The sequence below is a fragment of the Nerophis ophidion genome, linkage group LG04, assembly GCF_033978795.1.
Source record: "Nerophis ophidion isolate RoL-2023_Sa linkage group LG04, RoL_Noph_v1.0, whole genome shotgun sequence".
Classification (NCBI taxonomy): Eukaryota; Metazoa; Chordata; class Actinopteri; order Syngnathiformes; family Syngnathidae; genus Nerophis; species Nerophis ophidion.
The window spans coordinates 84,816,697-84,830,351 of record NC_084614.1 but is presented as its reverse complement, the minus strand read 5'-3'; the positions used below and the strand labels follow the sequence as shown (position 1 = coordinate 84,830,351).

General features: G+C 39.3%; 1 protein-coding gene across 1 annotated transcript in view; it reads left to right on the top strand.

The window, feature by feature from the left end:
* Positions 1-13,655, top strand: part of LOC133550486 (low-density lipoprotein receptor-related protein 8-like) — a 122,880-nt gene continuing 109,225 nt past the window's right edge. Inside the window, exons 1-2 of the mRNA XM_061896466.1 lie at positions 1-16; positions 120-506. Coding sequence (XP_061752450.1) covers positions 1-16; positions 120-506 — 403 coding nt within the window. The remainder of the gene's footprint in view (positions 17-119; positions 507-13,655) is intronic.

Genomic DNA, 13,655 nt, shown 5'->3' with positions numbered 1-13,655 from the left:
ATGACTGACGCGCAAAGTGCCAGAAGGACTCGAACCTGATTTAATTATCCTGACACGTATTCCCCCTTTTTGTCACTTCCTGCCTCCTTCAAACGCGTTCTTCTCCGTGCGTCCTCCAGATGCCAAAGCCTGCCCCGGCGGCGAGTTCATGTGCGCCAACCGCAAGTGCTTGGCCGCCGCCCACTCCTGCGACGGCGACGACGACTGCGGGGACGGCAGCGACGAGCTGAAGTGCGCCTCGCCGCTCACCTGCGGCCCCAACCACCTGCGCTGCAACACCTCCGAGTGCGTGCCGCTCATGTGGAGCTGCGACGGCGACCCGGACTGCGCCGACGGCTCGGACGAGGGGCCCGAACGCTGCGGCGCCGACGGCGTCCATCCCGCCCACCGCCGGGCCAACTGCACGGCGGGGGAGTTCCGCTGCGCCAACGGCGAGTGTGTCCGACTCGGCTGGAAGTGTGACGGCGACCCCGACTGCAAGGACAAGTCCGACGAGTCCGACTGCCGTGAGTTTCTTTTTTTCCCATATCTTAGCTGCAAGTTTATACGTTTGCATGAGTTATTTACACATAATTATTCTGTATATTTTGGTTATTTACATGCATTAATTGTGTCTGTAACAGGGCAGTAAAACGGCTGATCCAACAAAACAGAAGTCATGGTCATGGACCCACTAGCCGCCCAAGTTATCTCTCCAATCAGCTAACCAGACGCAGTAAATCCACCATGACATTTTGGTGAATTTACTGAGGAATTTGTAAAACTGAAACAATACAAAAATATTAGCCAATGCTAACAACGTTAGATTGATTACAATACATTAGCACGTACAAATATGCATGAAAACACTCCTTCAGGCATCACACAGTAGTAAGTAAGTGAGTAAGAATAGTTTTAGTTATATTTTAAAACTTCCAAACGTCGCTTGGAGCGATGAATGAAGAATAAATACGAGTAGAATCGCTATGGACGGCGCTTGTGCTTCCGGTTCAAAGCTTTACGCAGCAGGAAACACTTGTAAGTCACTGATTTATACATTTTTAAATGGGATATTTACACAGAAATATTGTGTATATTGTGTTTATTTACATACATTAATGGTGTCTGTAACAGGGCAGTAAAACGGCTGATCAAACAAAACAGAAGTCATGGTCATGGACCCACTAGCTGCACAAGTTAGCTCTCCAATCAGCTAACCAGACGCAGTAAATCCACGATGACATTTCGGTGAATTTACTGAGGAATTTGTAAAACTGAAACAATACAAAAATATTAGCTAATGCTAACAACGTTATATTGATTACAATACGTTAGCATGTACAAATATGCATGAAAACACAGTAGTAAGTAAGTGAGTAAGAATAGTTTTAGTTATATTGTAAAACTTCCAAACGTCGCTTGGAGGCATGAATGAAGAATACATACGAGTAGAAACGCTATGGACGGCACTTGTGCTTCCGGTTCAAAGCTTTTAATCAGCAGGAAACACTTGTAAGCCACTGATATATACATTTTTAAATGAGATATTTACACAGAAATATTGTGTATATTGTGTTTATTTACATACCTTAATTGTGTCTGTAACAGGGCAGTAAAACGGCTGATCAAACAAAACAGAAGTCACGGTCATGGACCCACGAGTCGCGCAAGTTAGCGCTCCAATCAGCTAACCAGACGCAGTAAATCCACCGTGACATTTTGGTGAATTTATTGAGGAATTTGGAAAACTGAAACAATACAAAAATATTAGCTAATGCTAACAACGTTAGATTGATTACAATACGTTAGCACGTACAAATATGCATGAAAACACTCCTTCAGGCATCACACAGTAGTAAGTAAGTGAGTAAGAATAGTTTTAGTTATATTTTAAAACTTCCAAACGTCACTTGGAGCGATGAATGAAGAATAAATACGAGTAGAAACGCTATGGACGGCGCTTGTGCTTCCGGTTCAAAGCTTTACGCAGCAGGAAACACTTGTAAGTCGCAGATATATACGTTTTTAAATGAGATATTTGCACAGAAATATTGTGTATATTGTGTTTATTTACATACCTTAATGGTGTCTGTAACAGGGCAGTAAAACGGCTGATTAAACAAAACAGAAGTCACGGTCATGGACCCACGAGTCGCGCAAGTTAGCTCTCCAATCAGCTAACCAGACGCAGTAAATCCACCATGACATTTTGGTGAATTTACTGAGGAATTTGTAGAACTGAAACAATACAAAAATATTAGCTAATGCTAACAACGTTAGATTGATTACAATACGTTAGCACGTACAAATATGCATGAAAACACTCCTTCAGGCATCACACAGTAGTAAGTAAGTGAGTAAGAATAGTTTTAGTTATATTTTAAAACTTCCAAACGTCGCTTGGAGCGATGAATGAAGAATACATACGAGTAGAATCGCTATGGACGGCGCTTGTGCTTCCGGTTCAAAGCTTTACGCAGCAGGAAACACTTGTAAGTCGCAGATATATACGTTTTTAAATGAGATTTTTACATTGAAATATTGTGTTTATTTACATACATTAATGGTGTCTGTAACAGGGCAGTAAAACGGCTGATCAAACAAAACAGAAGTCACGGTCATGGACCCACGAGCCGCGCAAGTTAGCGCTCCAATCAGCTAACTAGAAGAAGTAAATCCACGGTGACGTTTTGGTGAATTTACTGAGGAATTTGTAAAACTGAAACAATACAAAAATATTAGCTAATGCTAACAACGTTAAATTGATTACAATACGTTAGCATGTACAAATATGCATGAAAACACAGTAGTAAGTAAGTGAGTAAGAATAGTTTTAGTTATATTTTAAAACTTCCAAACGTCGCTTGGAGCGATGAATGAAGAATAAATACGAGTAGAAACGCTATGGACGGCACTTGTGCTCCCGGTTAAAAGCTTAAGCAGCAGGAAACACTTGTAAGTCGCAGATATATACGTTTTTAAATGAAATATTTACACAGAAATATTGTGTATATTGTGTTTATTTACATACCTTAATTGTGTCCATAACAGGGCAGTAAAACGGCTGATCAAACAAAACAGAAGTCATGGTCATGGACCCACAAGCCGCACAAGTTAGCGCTCCAATCAGCTAACCAGACGCAGTAAATCCACGATGACATTTTGGTGAATTTATTGAGGAATTTGTAAAACTGAAACAATACAAAAATATTAGCTGATGCTAACAACGTTAGATTGATTACAATACGTTAGCACGTACAAATATGCATGAAAACACAGTAGTAAGTAAGTGAGTAAGAATAGTTTTAGTTATATTTTAAAACTTCCAAACGTCGCTTGGAGCGATGAATGAAGAATAAATACGAGTAGATTCGCTATGGACGGCGCTTGTGCTTCCGGTTCAAAGCTTTAAGCAGCAGAAAACACTTGTAAGTCACTGTTATATACATTTTTTTATGAAATATTTACACAGAAATATTGTGTATATTGTGTTTATTTACATACCTTAATGGTGTCTGTAACAGGGCAGTAAAACGGCTGATCAAACAAAACAGAAGTCACGGTCATGGACCCACGAGTCGCGCAAGTTAGCTCTCCAATCAGCTAACCAGACGCAGTAAATCCACGGTGACATTTTGGTGAATTTATTGAGGAATTTGGAAAACTGAAACAATACAAAAATATTAGCTAATGCTAACAACGTTAGATTGATTACAATACGTTAGCATGTACAAATATGCATGAAAACACAGTTGTAAGTAAGTGAGTAAGAATAGTTTTAGTTATATTTTAACACTTCCAAACGTCGCTTGGAGCGATGAATGAAGAATAAATACGAGTAGAATCGCTATGGACGGCACTTGTGCTTCCGGTTCAAAGCTTTACGCAGCAGGAAACACTTGTAAGTCACTGATATATACATTTTTAAATGAAATATTTACACAGAAATATTGTGTATATTGTGTTTATTTACATACCTTAATTGTGTCCATAACAGGGCAGTAAAACGGCTGATCAAACAAAACAGAAGTCATGGTCATGGACCCACGAGCCGCGCAAGTTAGCTCTCCAATCAGCTAACCAGACGCAGTAAATCCACGGTGACATTTTGGTGAATGTATTGAGGAATTTGGAAAACTGAAACAATACAAAAATATTAGCTACTGCTAACAACGTTAGATTGATTACAATACGTTAGCATGTACAAATATGCATGAAAACACAGTAGTAAGTAAGTGAGTAAGAATAGTTTTAGTTATATTGTAAAACTTCCAAACGTCGCTTAGAGCGATGAATGAAGAATACATACGAGTAGGAACGCTATGGACGGCACTAGTGCTTCCGGTTCAAAGCTTTACGCAGCAGGAAACACTTGTAAGTCGCAGATATATACATTTTTAAATGAGATATTTACACAGAAATATTGTGTATATTGTGTTTATTTACATACCTTAATTGTGTCCGTAACAGGGCAGTAAAACGGCTGATCAAACAAAACAGAAGTCACGGTCATGGACCCACGAGCAGCGCAAGTTAGCTCTCCAATCAGCTAACCAGACGCAGTAAATCCACCATGAAATTTTGGTGAATTTACTGAGGAATTTGTAGAACTGAAACAATACAAAAATATTAGCTAATGCTAACAACGTTAGATTGATTACAATACGTTAGCACGTACAAATATGCATGAAAACACAGTAGTAAGTAAGTGAGTAAGAATAGTTTTAGTTATATTTTAAAACTTCCAAACGTCGCTTGGAGCGATGAATGAAGAATAAATACGAGTAGATACGCTATGGACGGCGCTTGTGCTTCCGGTTCAAAGCTTTACGCAGCAGGAAACACTTGTAAGTCACTGATATATACATTGTTAAATGAGATATTTACACATAAATATTGTGTATATTATGTTTATTTACATACCTTAATGGTGTCTGTAACAAGGCAGTAAAACGGCTGATCAAACAAAACAGAAGTCATGGTCATGGACCCACTAGCTGCACAAGTTAGCGCTCCAATCGGCTAACCAGACGCAGTAAATCCACCATGACATTTCGGTGAATTTACTGAGGAATTTGTAAAACTGAAACAATACAAAAATATTAGCTAATGCTAACAACGTTAGATTGATTACAAGACGTTAGCACATACAAATATGCATGAAAACACAGTAGTAAGTAAGTGAGTAAGAATAGTTTTAGTTATATTTTAAAACTTCCAAACGTCGCTTGGAGCGATGAACGAAGAATAAATACGAGTAGAACGCTATGGACGGCACTTGTGCTTCCGGTTCAAAGCTTTAAGCAGCAGGAAACACTTGTAAGTCGCAGATATATACGTTTTTAAATGAGATATTTACACAGAAATATTGTGTATATTGTGTTTATTTACATACCTTAATGGTGTCCATAACAGGGCAGTAAAACGGCCGATTAAACAAAACAGAAGTCATGGTCATGGACCCACTAGCTGCACAAGTTAGCTCTCCAATCAGCTAACCAGACGCAGTAAATCCACGGTGACGTTTTGGTGGATTTACTGAGGAATTTGTAAAACTGAAACAATACAAAAATATTAGCTGTTGCTAACAACGTTAGATTGATTACAATACGTTAGCACGTACAAATATGCATGAAAACACTCCTTCAGGCATCACACAGTAGTAAGTAAGTGAGTAAGAATAGTTTTAGTTATATTTTAAAACTTCCAAACGTCGCTTGAAGCGGTGAATGAATAACCCGTACTAGTAGAATCGCTATGGACGGCATTTGTGCTTCCGGTTCAAAGCTTTAAGCAGCAGGAAACACTTGTAAGTCGCAGATATATACGGTTTTAAATGAGTTATTTACACATAATTACTGTGTTTATTTACATACATTAATGGTGTCCATAACAGGGCAGTAAAACGGCTGATCAAACAAAACAGAAGTCACGGTCATGGACCCACTAGCTGCACAAGTTAGCGCTCCAATCAGCTAACCAGACGCAGTAAATCCACCATGACATTTTGGTGAATTTACTGAGGAATTTGGAAAACTGAAACAATACAAAAATATTAGCTACTGCTAACAACGTTAGATTGATTACAATACGTTAGCATGTACAAATATGCATGAAAACACAGTAGTAAGTAAGTGAGTAAGAATAGTTTTAGTTATATTTTAAAACTTCCAAACGTCGCTTGGAGCGATGAACGTAGAATAAATACGAGTAGAAACGCTATGGACGGCACTTGTGCTTCCGGTTCAAAGCTTTACGCAGCAGGAAACACTTGTAAGTCGCAGATATATACATTTTTAAATGAGATATTTACACAGAAATATTGTGTATATTGTGTTTATTTACATACCTTAATGGGGTCTGTAACAGGGCAGTAAAACGGCTGATCAAACAAAACAGAAGTCAGGGTCATGGACCCACTAGCTGCACAAGTTAGCTCTCCAATCAGCTAACCAGACGCAGTAAATCCACGATGACATTTCGGTGAATTTACTGAGGAATTTGTAAAACTGAAACAATACAAAAATATTAGCTGATGCTAACAACGTTAGATTGATTACAATACGTTAGCACGTACAAATATGCATGAAAACACAGTAGTAAGTAAGTGAGTAAGAATAGTTTTAGTTATATTTTAAAACTTCCAAACGTCGCTTGGAGCAATGAACGAAGAATAAATACGAGTAGGATCGCTATGGACGGCACTTGTGCTTCCGGTTCAAAGCTTTAAGCAGCAGGAAACACTTGTAAGTCACTGATATATACATTTTTTAATGAAATATTTACACAGAAATATTGTGTATATTGTGTTTATTTACATACCTTAATTGTGTCTGTAACAGGGCAGTAAAACGGCTGATCAAACAAAACAGAAGTCACGGTCATGGACCCACGAGCAGCGCAAGTTAGCGCTCCAATCAGCTAACCAGACGCAGTAAATCCACCATGACATTTTGGTGGATTTACTGAGGAATTTGTAAAACTGAAACAATACAAAAATATTAGCTGATGCTAACAACGTTAGATTGATTACAATACGTTAGCACGTACAAATATGCATGAAAACACTCCTTCAGGCATCACACAGTAGTAAGTAAGTGAGTAAGAATAGTTTTAGTTATATTTTAAAACTTCCAAACGTCACTTGGAGCGATGAATGAAGAATAAATACGAGTAGAAACGCTATGGACGGCACTTGTGCTTCCGGTTAAAAGCTTAAGCAGCAGGAAACACTTGTAAGTCGCAGATATATACGTTTTTAAATGAGATATTTGCACAGAAATATTGTGTATATTGTGTTTATTTACATACCTTAATGGTGTCTGTAACAGGGCAGTAAAACGGCTGATCAAACAAAACAGAAGTCACGGTCATGGACCCACGAGCAGCGCAAGTTAGCTCTCCACTCAGCTAACCAGACGCAGTAAATCCACGGTGACGTTTTGGTGAATTTACTGAGGAATTTGTAAAACTGAAACAATACAAAAATATTGGCTACTGCTAACAACGTTAGATTGATTACAATACGTTAGCACGTACAAATATGCATGAAAACACAGTAGTAAGTAAGTGATTTTAAAACTTCCAAACGTCGCTTGGAGCGATGAACGAAGAATAAATACGAGTAGAAACGCTATGGACGGCACTTGTGCTCCCGGTTAAAAGCTTAAGCAGCAGGAAACACTTGTAAGTCGCAGATATATACATTTTTAAATGAGATATTTACACAGAAATATTGTGTATATTGTGTTTATTTACATACATTAATGGTTTCTGTAACAGGGCAGTAAAACGGCTGATCAAACAAAACAGAAGTCACGGTCATGGACCCACTAGCTGCACAAGCTAGCTCTCCATTCAGCTAACCAGACGCAGTAAATCCACCATGAAATTTTGGTGAATTTACTGAGGAATTTGTAGAACTGAAACAATACAAAAATATTAGCTAATGCTAACAACGTTAGATTGATTACAATACTTTAGCACGTACAAATATGCATGAAAACACAGTAGTAAGTAAGTGAGTAAGAATAGTTTTAGTTATATTTTAAAACTTCCAAACGTCGCTTGGAGCGATGAACGAAGAATAAATACGAGTAGAAACGCTATGGACGGCGCTTGTGCTTCCGGTTCAAAGCTTTAAGCAGCAGGAAACACTTGTAAGTCGCAGATATATACATTTTTAAATGAGATATTTACACAGAAATATTGTGTATATTGTGTTTATTTACATACATTAATGGTGTCCGTAACAGGGCAGTAAAACGGCTGATCAAACAAAACAGAAGTCATGGTCATGGACCCACTAGCTGCACAAGTTAGCGCTCCAATCAGCTAACCAGACGCAGTAAATCCACCATGAAATTTTGGTGAATTTACTAAGGAATTTGTAAAACTGAAACAATACAAAAATATTAGCTACTGCTAACAACGTTAGATTGATTACAATACGTTAGCACGTACAAATATGCATGAAAACACTCCTTCAGGCATCACACAGTAGTAAGTAAGTGAGTAAGAATAGTTTTAGTTATATTTTAAAACTTCCAAACGTCGCTTGGAGCGATGAATGAAGAATACATACGAGTAGAAACGCTATGGACGGCACTTGTGCTTCCGGTTCAAAGCTTTACGCAGCAGGAAACACTTGTAAGTCGCAGATATATACGTTTTTAAATGAGTTATTTACACATAATTACTGTGTTTATTTACATACATTAATGGTGTCCATAACAGGGCAGTAAAACGGCTGCTCTAACAAAACAGAAGTCATGGTCATGGACCCACTAGCTGCACAAGTTAGCGCTCCAATCAGCTAACCAGACATAATAAATCCACGGTGACGTTTTGATGAATTTACTGAAGAATTTGGAAAAACTGAAACAATACAAAAATAAGGCCATACAGACATATTAGCTAATGCTAACAACGTTAGATTACGATAGCACGTAGAAAAATGCACAAAAACACTCCTACAGACATCACAAATGTCACAGTTTAGCTAGTAAGAATTGTTTTACTTATATTGTAAAACTTTCAAACCTCGCTTGGAGAAAAAAAAATCTGTTAAAGCACTTCCGCTAACATAAGCCCGCTGGTTCTATTTTTGTTTTTTAAATGTCATGTCAAGCACCTTGACACCTGCTCTAGTACCAGATATCAGGTGCACGGTCTTCTTCTCCCTGGCCTTCATTCTTGACAACTTGTCACTTTCCATTCGTCATCGGGTAACACGGGTCAGGCGTTGCCATGGTTTCACATGCAGAGTCCACACCGAGTCCAAGTTCTTGTCTCAGGAGGCAGAGTGAGGCTGAGCTGGAGGGCATTAGGACCATGCGACTCCATCAACACAAAGTAGATACATAATGGAGTAACAGACACCTTCATAAGGAAAAGTCTGTTTGCATCCCGGGAGAACAAACTACAAGTAAAGAACATCAGCATTTTATATGTTCCATTGAAAGTGTAGAACATTACACACGGCGCTCAATAATCCATTTGTTTCGCAATGTTATGCAAAAGCAACATTTCGTACTTTCTGCTACCTGCTGATCTGTATTTGGGATCTGCATAAGTCCTGAAAAATTGCGCGTGTCCGCCTTTGTAGTTGTTAGTCGATAAGCTTCTTTTTTCTAACTGTTGCCATTTCTAATATAAAGTACTGTAAAGTTCTTGCTAATATTTGTCAGTATACTCGCCATGAAAGCGCTAAAAACATACCGGTGTAGCGAGTTTACATTATTCGCCTGAGGAACTTTAGTTATTCGAGAGTTTTCCGGTCGGACGGTTTTCCACGGATCCGTTGTTGATTGAAGTAAAGTCTGAATGTCATTAAAACAGTTAGCGCCATCTTTTTGACACTTCTTCCACTCTCGTCCTTGCACGCTACACCGCTACAACAAAAATGATAGGGGAGAAGACGTAAATAAGACCCGCCCACAAAAATGGAGCATCCTGAAGCGACTGTCAGAAAGCGGCCTGCGACATTTTGACCAAAGAACCAGCATTACATGTTATGTAGACCACAAGAAAGTCTTTTACATTTAGAAAATAATATTAATAATATGACTCCTTTAATGCGCCCTATAATCCGGTGCGCCTTATATATGAAAAAAGATCGAACAAAGACCATTCATCGACAGTGCGCCTTATAATCCGGTGCGCCCTATGGTCAGGAAAATACAGTATTTTCTAACTGGCATTCCAGTTTGGCCAAAAATTGCGCCCATCCGCCTTTGTAGTCCGTGTTGACACCGTAGTCGATAAGCTTCTTCTTTTCCTTTCATCTTCTTGTTACGGGACATTCATCCTCCATTGTTGCCATTTCTAAAATAAAGTAGTGTAAAGTTTTTACTTATATCTGTCAGTAAACTCGACTTGAAAGCGCTAAAACATACCGGTATGGTGACTTTACATTATTCACCAGAGGAACTTTACTTATTCGAGAGTTCCGGTTGGACGTATTTTCAAGGGACACATTTCCGGCTTTGTTGTTTCCAGATCCGTTGTTGATTGAAGTAAAGTCTGAATGTCATTAAAACAGTTAGCGCCATCTTATTGACACTTCTTCCACTCTCGTCCTTGCACGCTACACCGCTGCAACAAAGATGACAGGGGAGAAGATGTAAATAAGACCATCCACAAAAACGGAGAATCCTGAAGCGACTGTCAGAAAGCGGCTTGAAAATGATCTGCAACATTTTGACCAAAAAAACACCATTACATGTTATGTAGACCACAAGAAAGTATTTTACATTTAGAAAATAATAATAATAATATGACTCCTTTAATGCGCCCTATAATCCGGTGCGCCTTATATATGAAAAAAGATCGAAAATAGACCATTCATCGACAGTGCGCCTTATAATCTGGTGCGCCCTATGGTCCGGAAAACACAGTTCGGCCAAAAATTGCGCCCTTCTGCCTTTGTAGTCCGTGTTGACGCCGTAGTCGATAAACTTCTTCTTTTCCTTTCATCTTCTTGTTACGGGACATTCATCTTCCACTGTTGCCATTTCTAATATAAAGTAGTGTAAAGTTCTTACTTATATCTGTCAGTAAAGTCGACATGAAAGCGCTAAAACATACCGGTGTGGTGACTTTACGTTATTCACCCGAGGAACTTTAGTTATTCGAGAGTTCCGGTCAGACGTTTTTTTTACGGGACACATTTCCGGCTTTGTTGTTTCCGGATCCGTTGTTGATTGAAGTAAAGTCCGAATGTCATTAAAACAGTTAGCGCCATCTTTTTGACACTTCTTCCACTCTCGTCCTTGCACGCTACGCCGCTACAACAAAAATGACGGGGGAGAAGACGTTAATAAAACCGTCCACAAAAATGGAGCATCCTAAAGCGACTGTCAGAAAGCGGCCTGATAATGATCTGCGACATTTTGACCAAAGAACCAGAATTACATGTTATGTAGACCACAAGAAAGTATTTTACATTTAGAAAATAATAATAATAATATGACTCCTTTAATGCGCCCTATAATCCGGTGCGCCTTATATATGAAAAAAGATCGAAAATAGACCATTCATCGGCAGTGCACCTTATAATCCGGTGCGCCCTATGGTCCGGAAAATACTGTTCGGCCAAAAATTGCGCCCTTCCGCCTTTGTAGTCCGTGTTGACCCCGTAGTCGATAAGCTTCTTCTTTTCATTTTATCTTCTTGTTACGGGACATTCATCCTCCACTGTTGCCATTTCTAATATAAAGTAGTGTAAAGTTCTTACTTATATCTGTCAGTAAACTCGACATGAAAGCGCTAAAACATACCGGTGTGGTGACTTTGTTATTCACCCGAGGAACCTTAGTTATTCGAGAGTTCCGGTCGGACGGTTTTTCACGGGACACATTTCCGGCTTTGTTGTTTCCGGATCCGTTGTTGATTGAAGTAAAGTCTGAATGTCATTAAAACAGTTAGCGCCATCTTTTTGACACTTCTTCCACTCTCGTCCTTGCACGCTACACCGCTACAACAAAAATGATAGGGGAGAAGACGTAAATAAGACCCGCCCACAAAAATGGAGCATCCTGAAGCGACTGTCAGAAAGCGGCCTGCGACATTTTGACCAAAGAACCAGAATTACATGTTATGTAGACCACAAAGAAGTCTTTTACATTTAGAAAATAATAATAATAATATGACTCCGTTAATGCGCCTTATAATCCGGTGCGCCTTATATATGAAAAAAGCTCGAAAATGGACCATTCATCGGCAGTGAGCCTTATAATCCGGTGCGCCCTATGGTCCGGAAAATACAGTATTTTCTAACTGGCATTCCAGTTTGGCCAAAAATTGCCCCCATCCGCCTTTGTAGTCCTGTTGACGCCGTAGTCAATAAGCTTCTTCTTTTCCTTTCATCTTCTTGTTACGGGACATTCATCCTCCACTGTCGCCATTTCTAATATAAAGTAGTGTAAAGTTCTTACTTATATCTGTCAGTAAACTCGACATGAAAGCGCTAAAACATACCGGTATGGTGACTTTACATTATTCACCAGAGGAACTTTACTTATTCGAGAGTTCCGGTTGGACGTATTTTCAAGGGACACATTTCCGGCTTTGTTGTTTCCGGATCTGTTGTTGATTGAAGTAAAGTCTGAATGTCATTAGAACAGTTAGCGCCATCTTTTTGACACTTCTTCCACTCCCGTCCTTGCACGCTACACCGCTACAACAAAAATGACAGGGGAGAAGACGTAAATAAGACCCGCCCACAAAAATGGAGCATCCAGAAGCGACTGTCAGAAAGCGGCTTGATAAGGATCTGCGACATTTTGACCAAAGAACCAGAATTACATGTTATGTAGACCACGAAGAAGTATTTTACATTTAGAAAATAATAATAATAATATGACTCCTTTAATGCGCCCTATAATCCGGTGCGCCTTATATATGAAAAAAGATCGAAAATAGACCATTCATCGGCAGTGCACCTTATAATCCGGTGCGCCCTATGGTCCGGAAAATACTGTTCGGACAAAAATTGCGCCCTTCCGCCTTTGTAGTCCGTGTTGACGCCGTAGTCGATAAGCTTCTTCTTTTCCTTTTATCTTCTTGTTGCGGGACATTCATCCTCCACTGTTGCCATTTCTAATATAAAGTAGTGTAAAGTTCTTATTTATATCTGTCAGTAAACTCGACATGAAAGCGCTAAAACATACCGGTGTGGTGACTTTGTTATTCACCCGAGGAACTTTAGTTATTCGAGAGTTCCGGTCAGACGTTTTTTTCACGGGACACATTTCCGGCTTTGTTGTTTCCGGATCCATTGTTGATTGAAGTAAAGTCTGAATGTCATTAAAACAGTTAGCGCCATCTTTCTGACACTCCTTCCACACTCGTCCTTGCACGCTACACCGCTGCAACAAAGATAACGGGGGAGAAGACGTAAATAAGACCGCCCACAAAAATGGAGCATCCTGAAGCGACTGTCAGAAAGCGGCTTGATAATGATCTGCGACATTTTGACCAAAGAACCAGAATTACATGTTATGTAGACCACGAAGAAGTATTTTACATTTAGAAAATAATAATAATAATATGACTCCTTTAATGCGCCCTATAATCCGGCGCGCCTTATATATGAAAAAAGATCGAACATAGACCATTCATCGGCAGTGCACCTTATAATCCGGTGCGCCCTATGGTCCGGAAAATACTGTTCG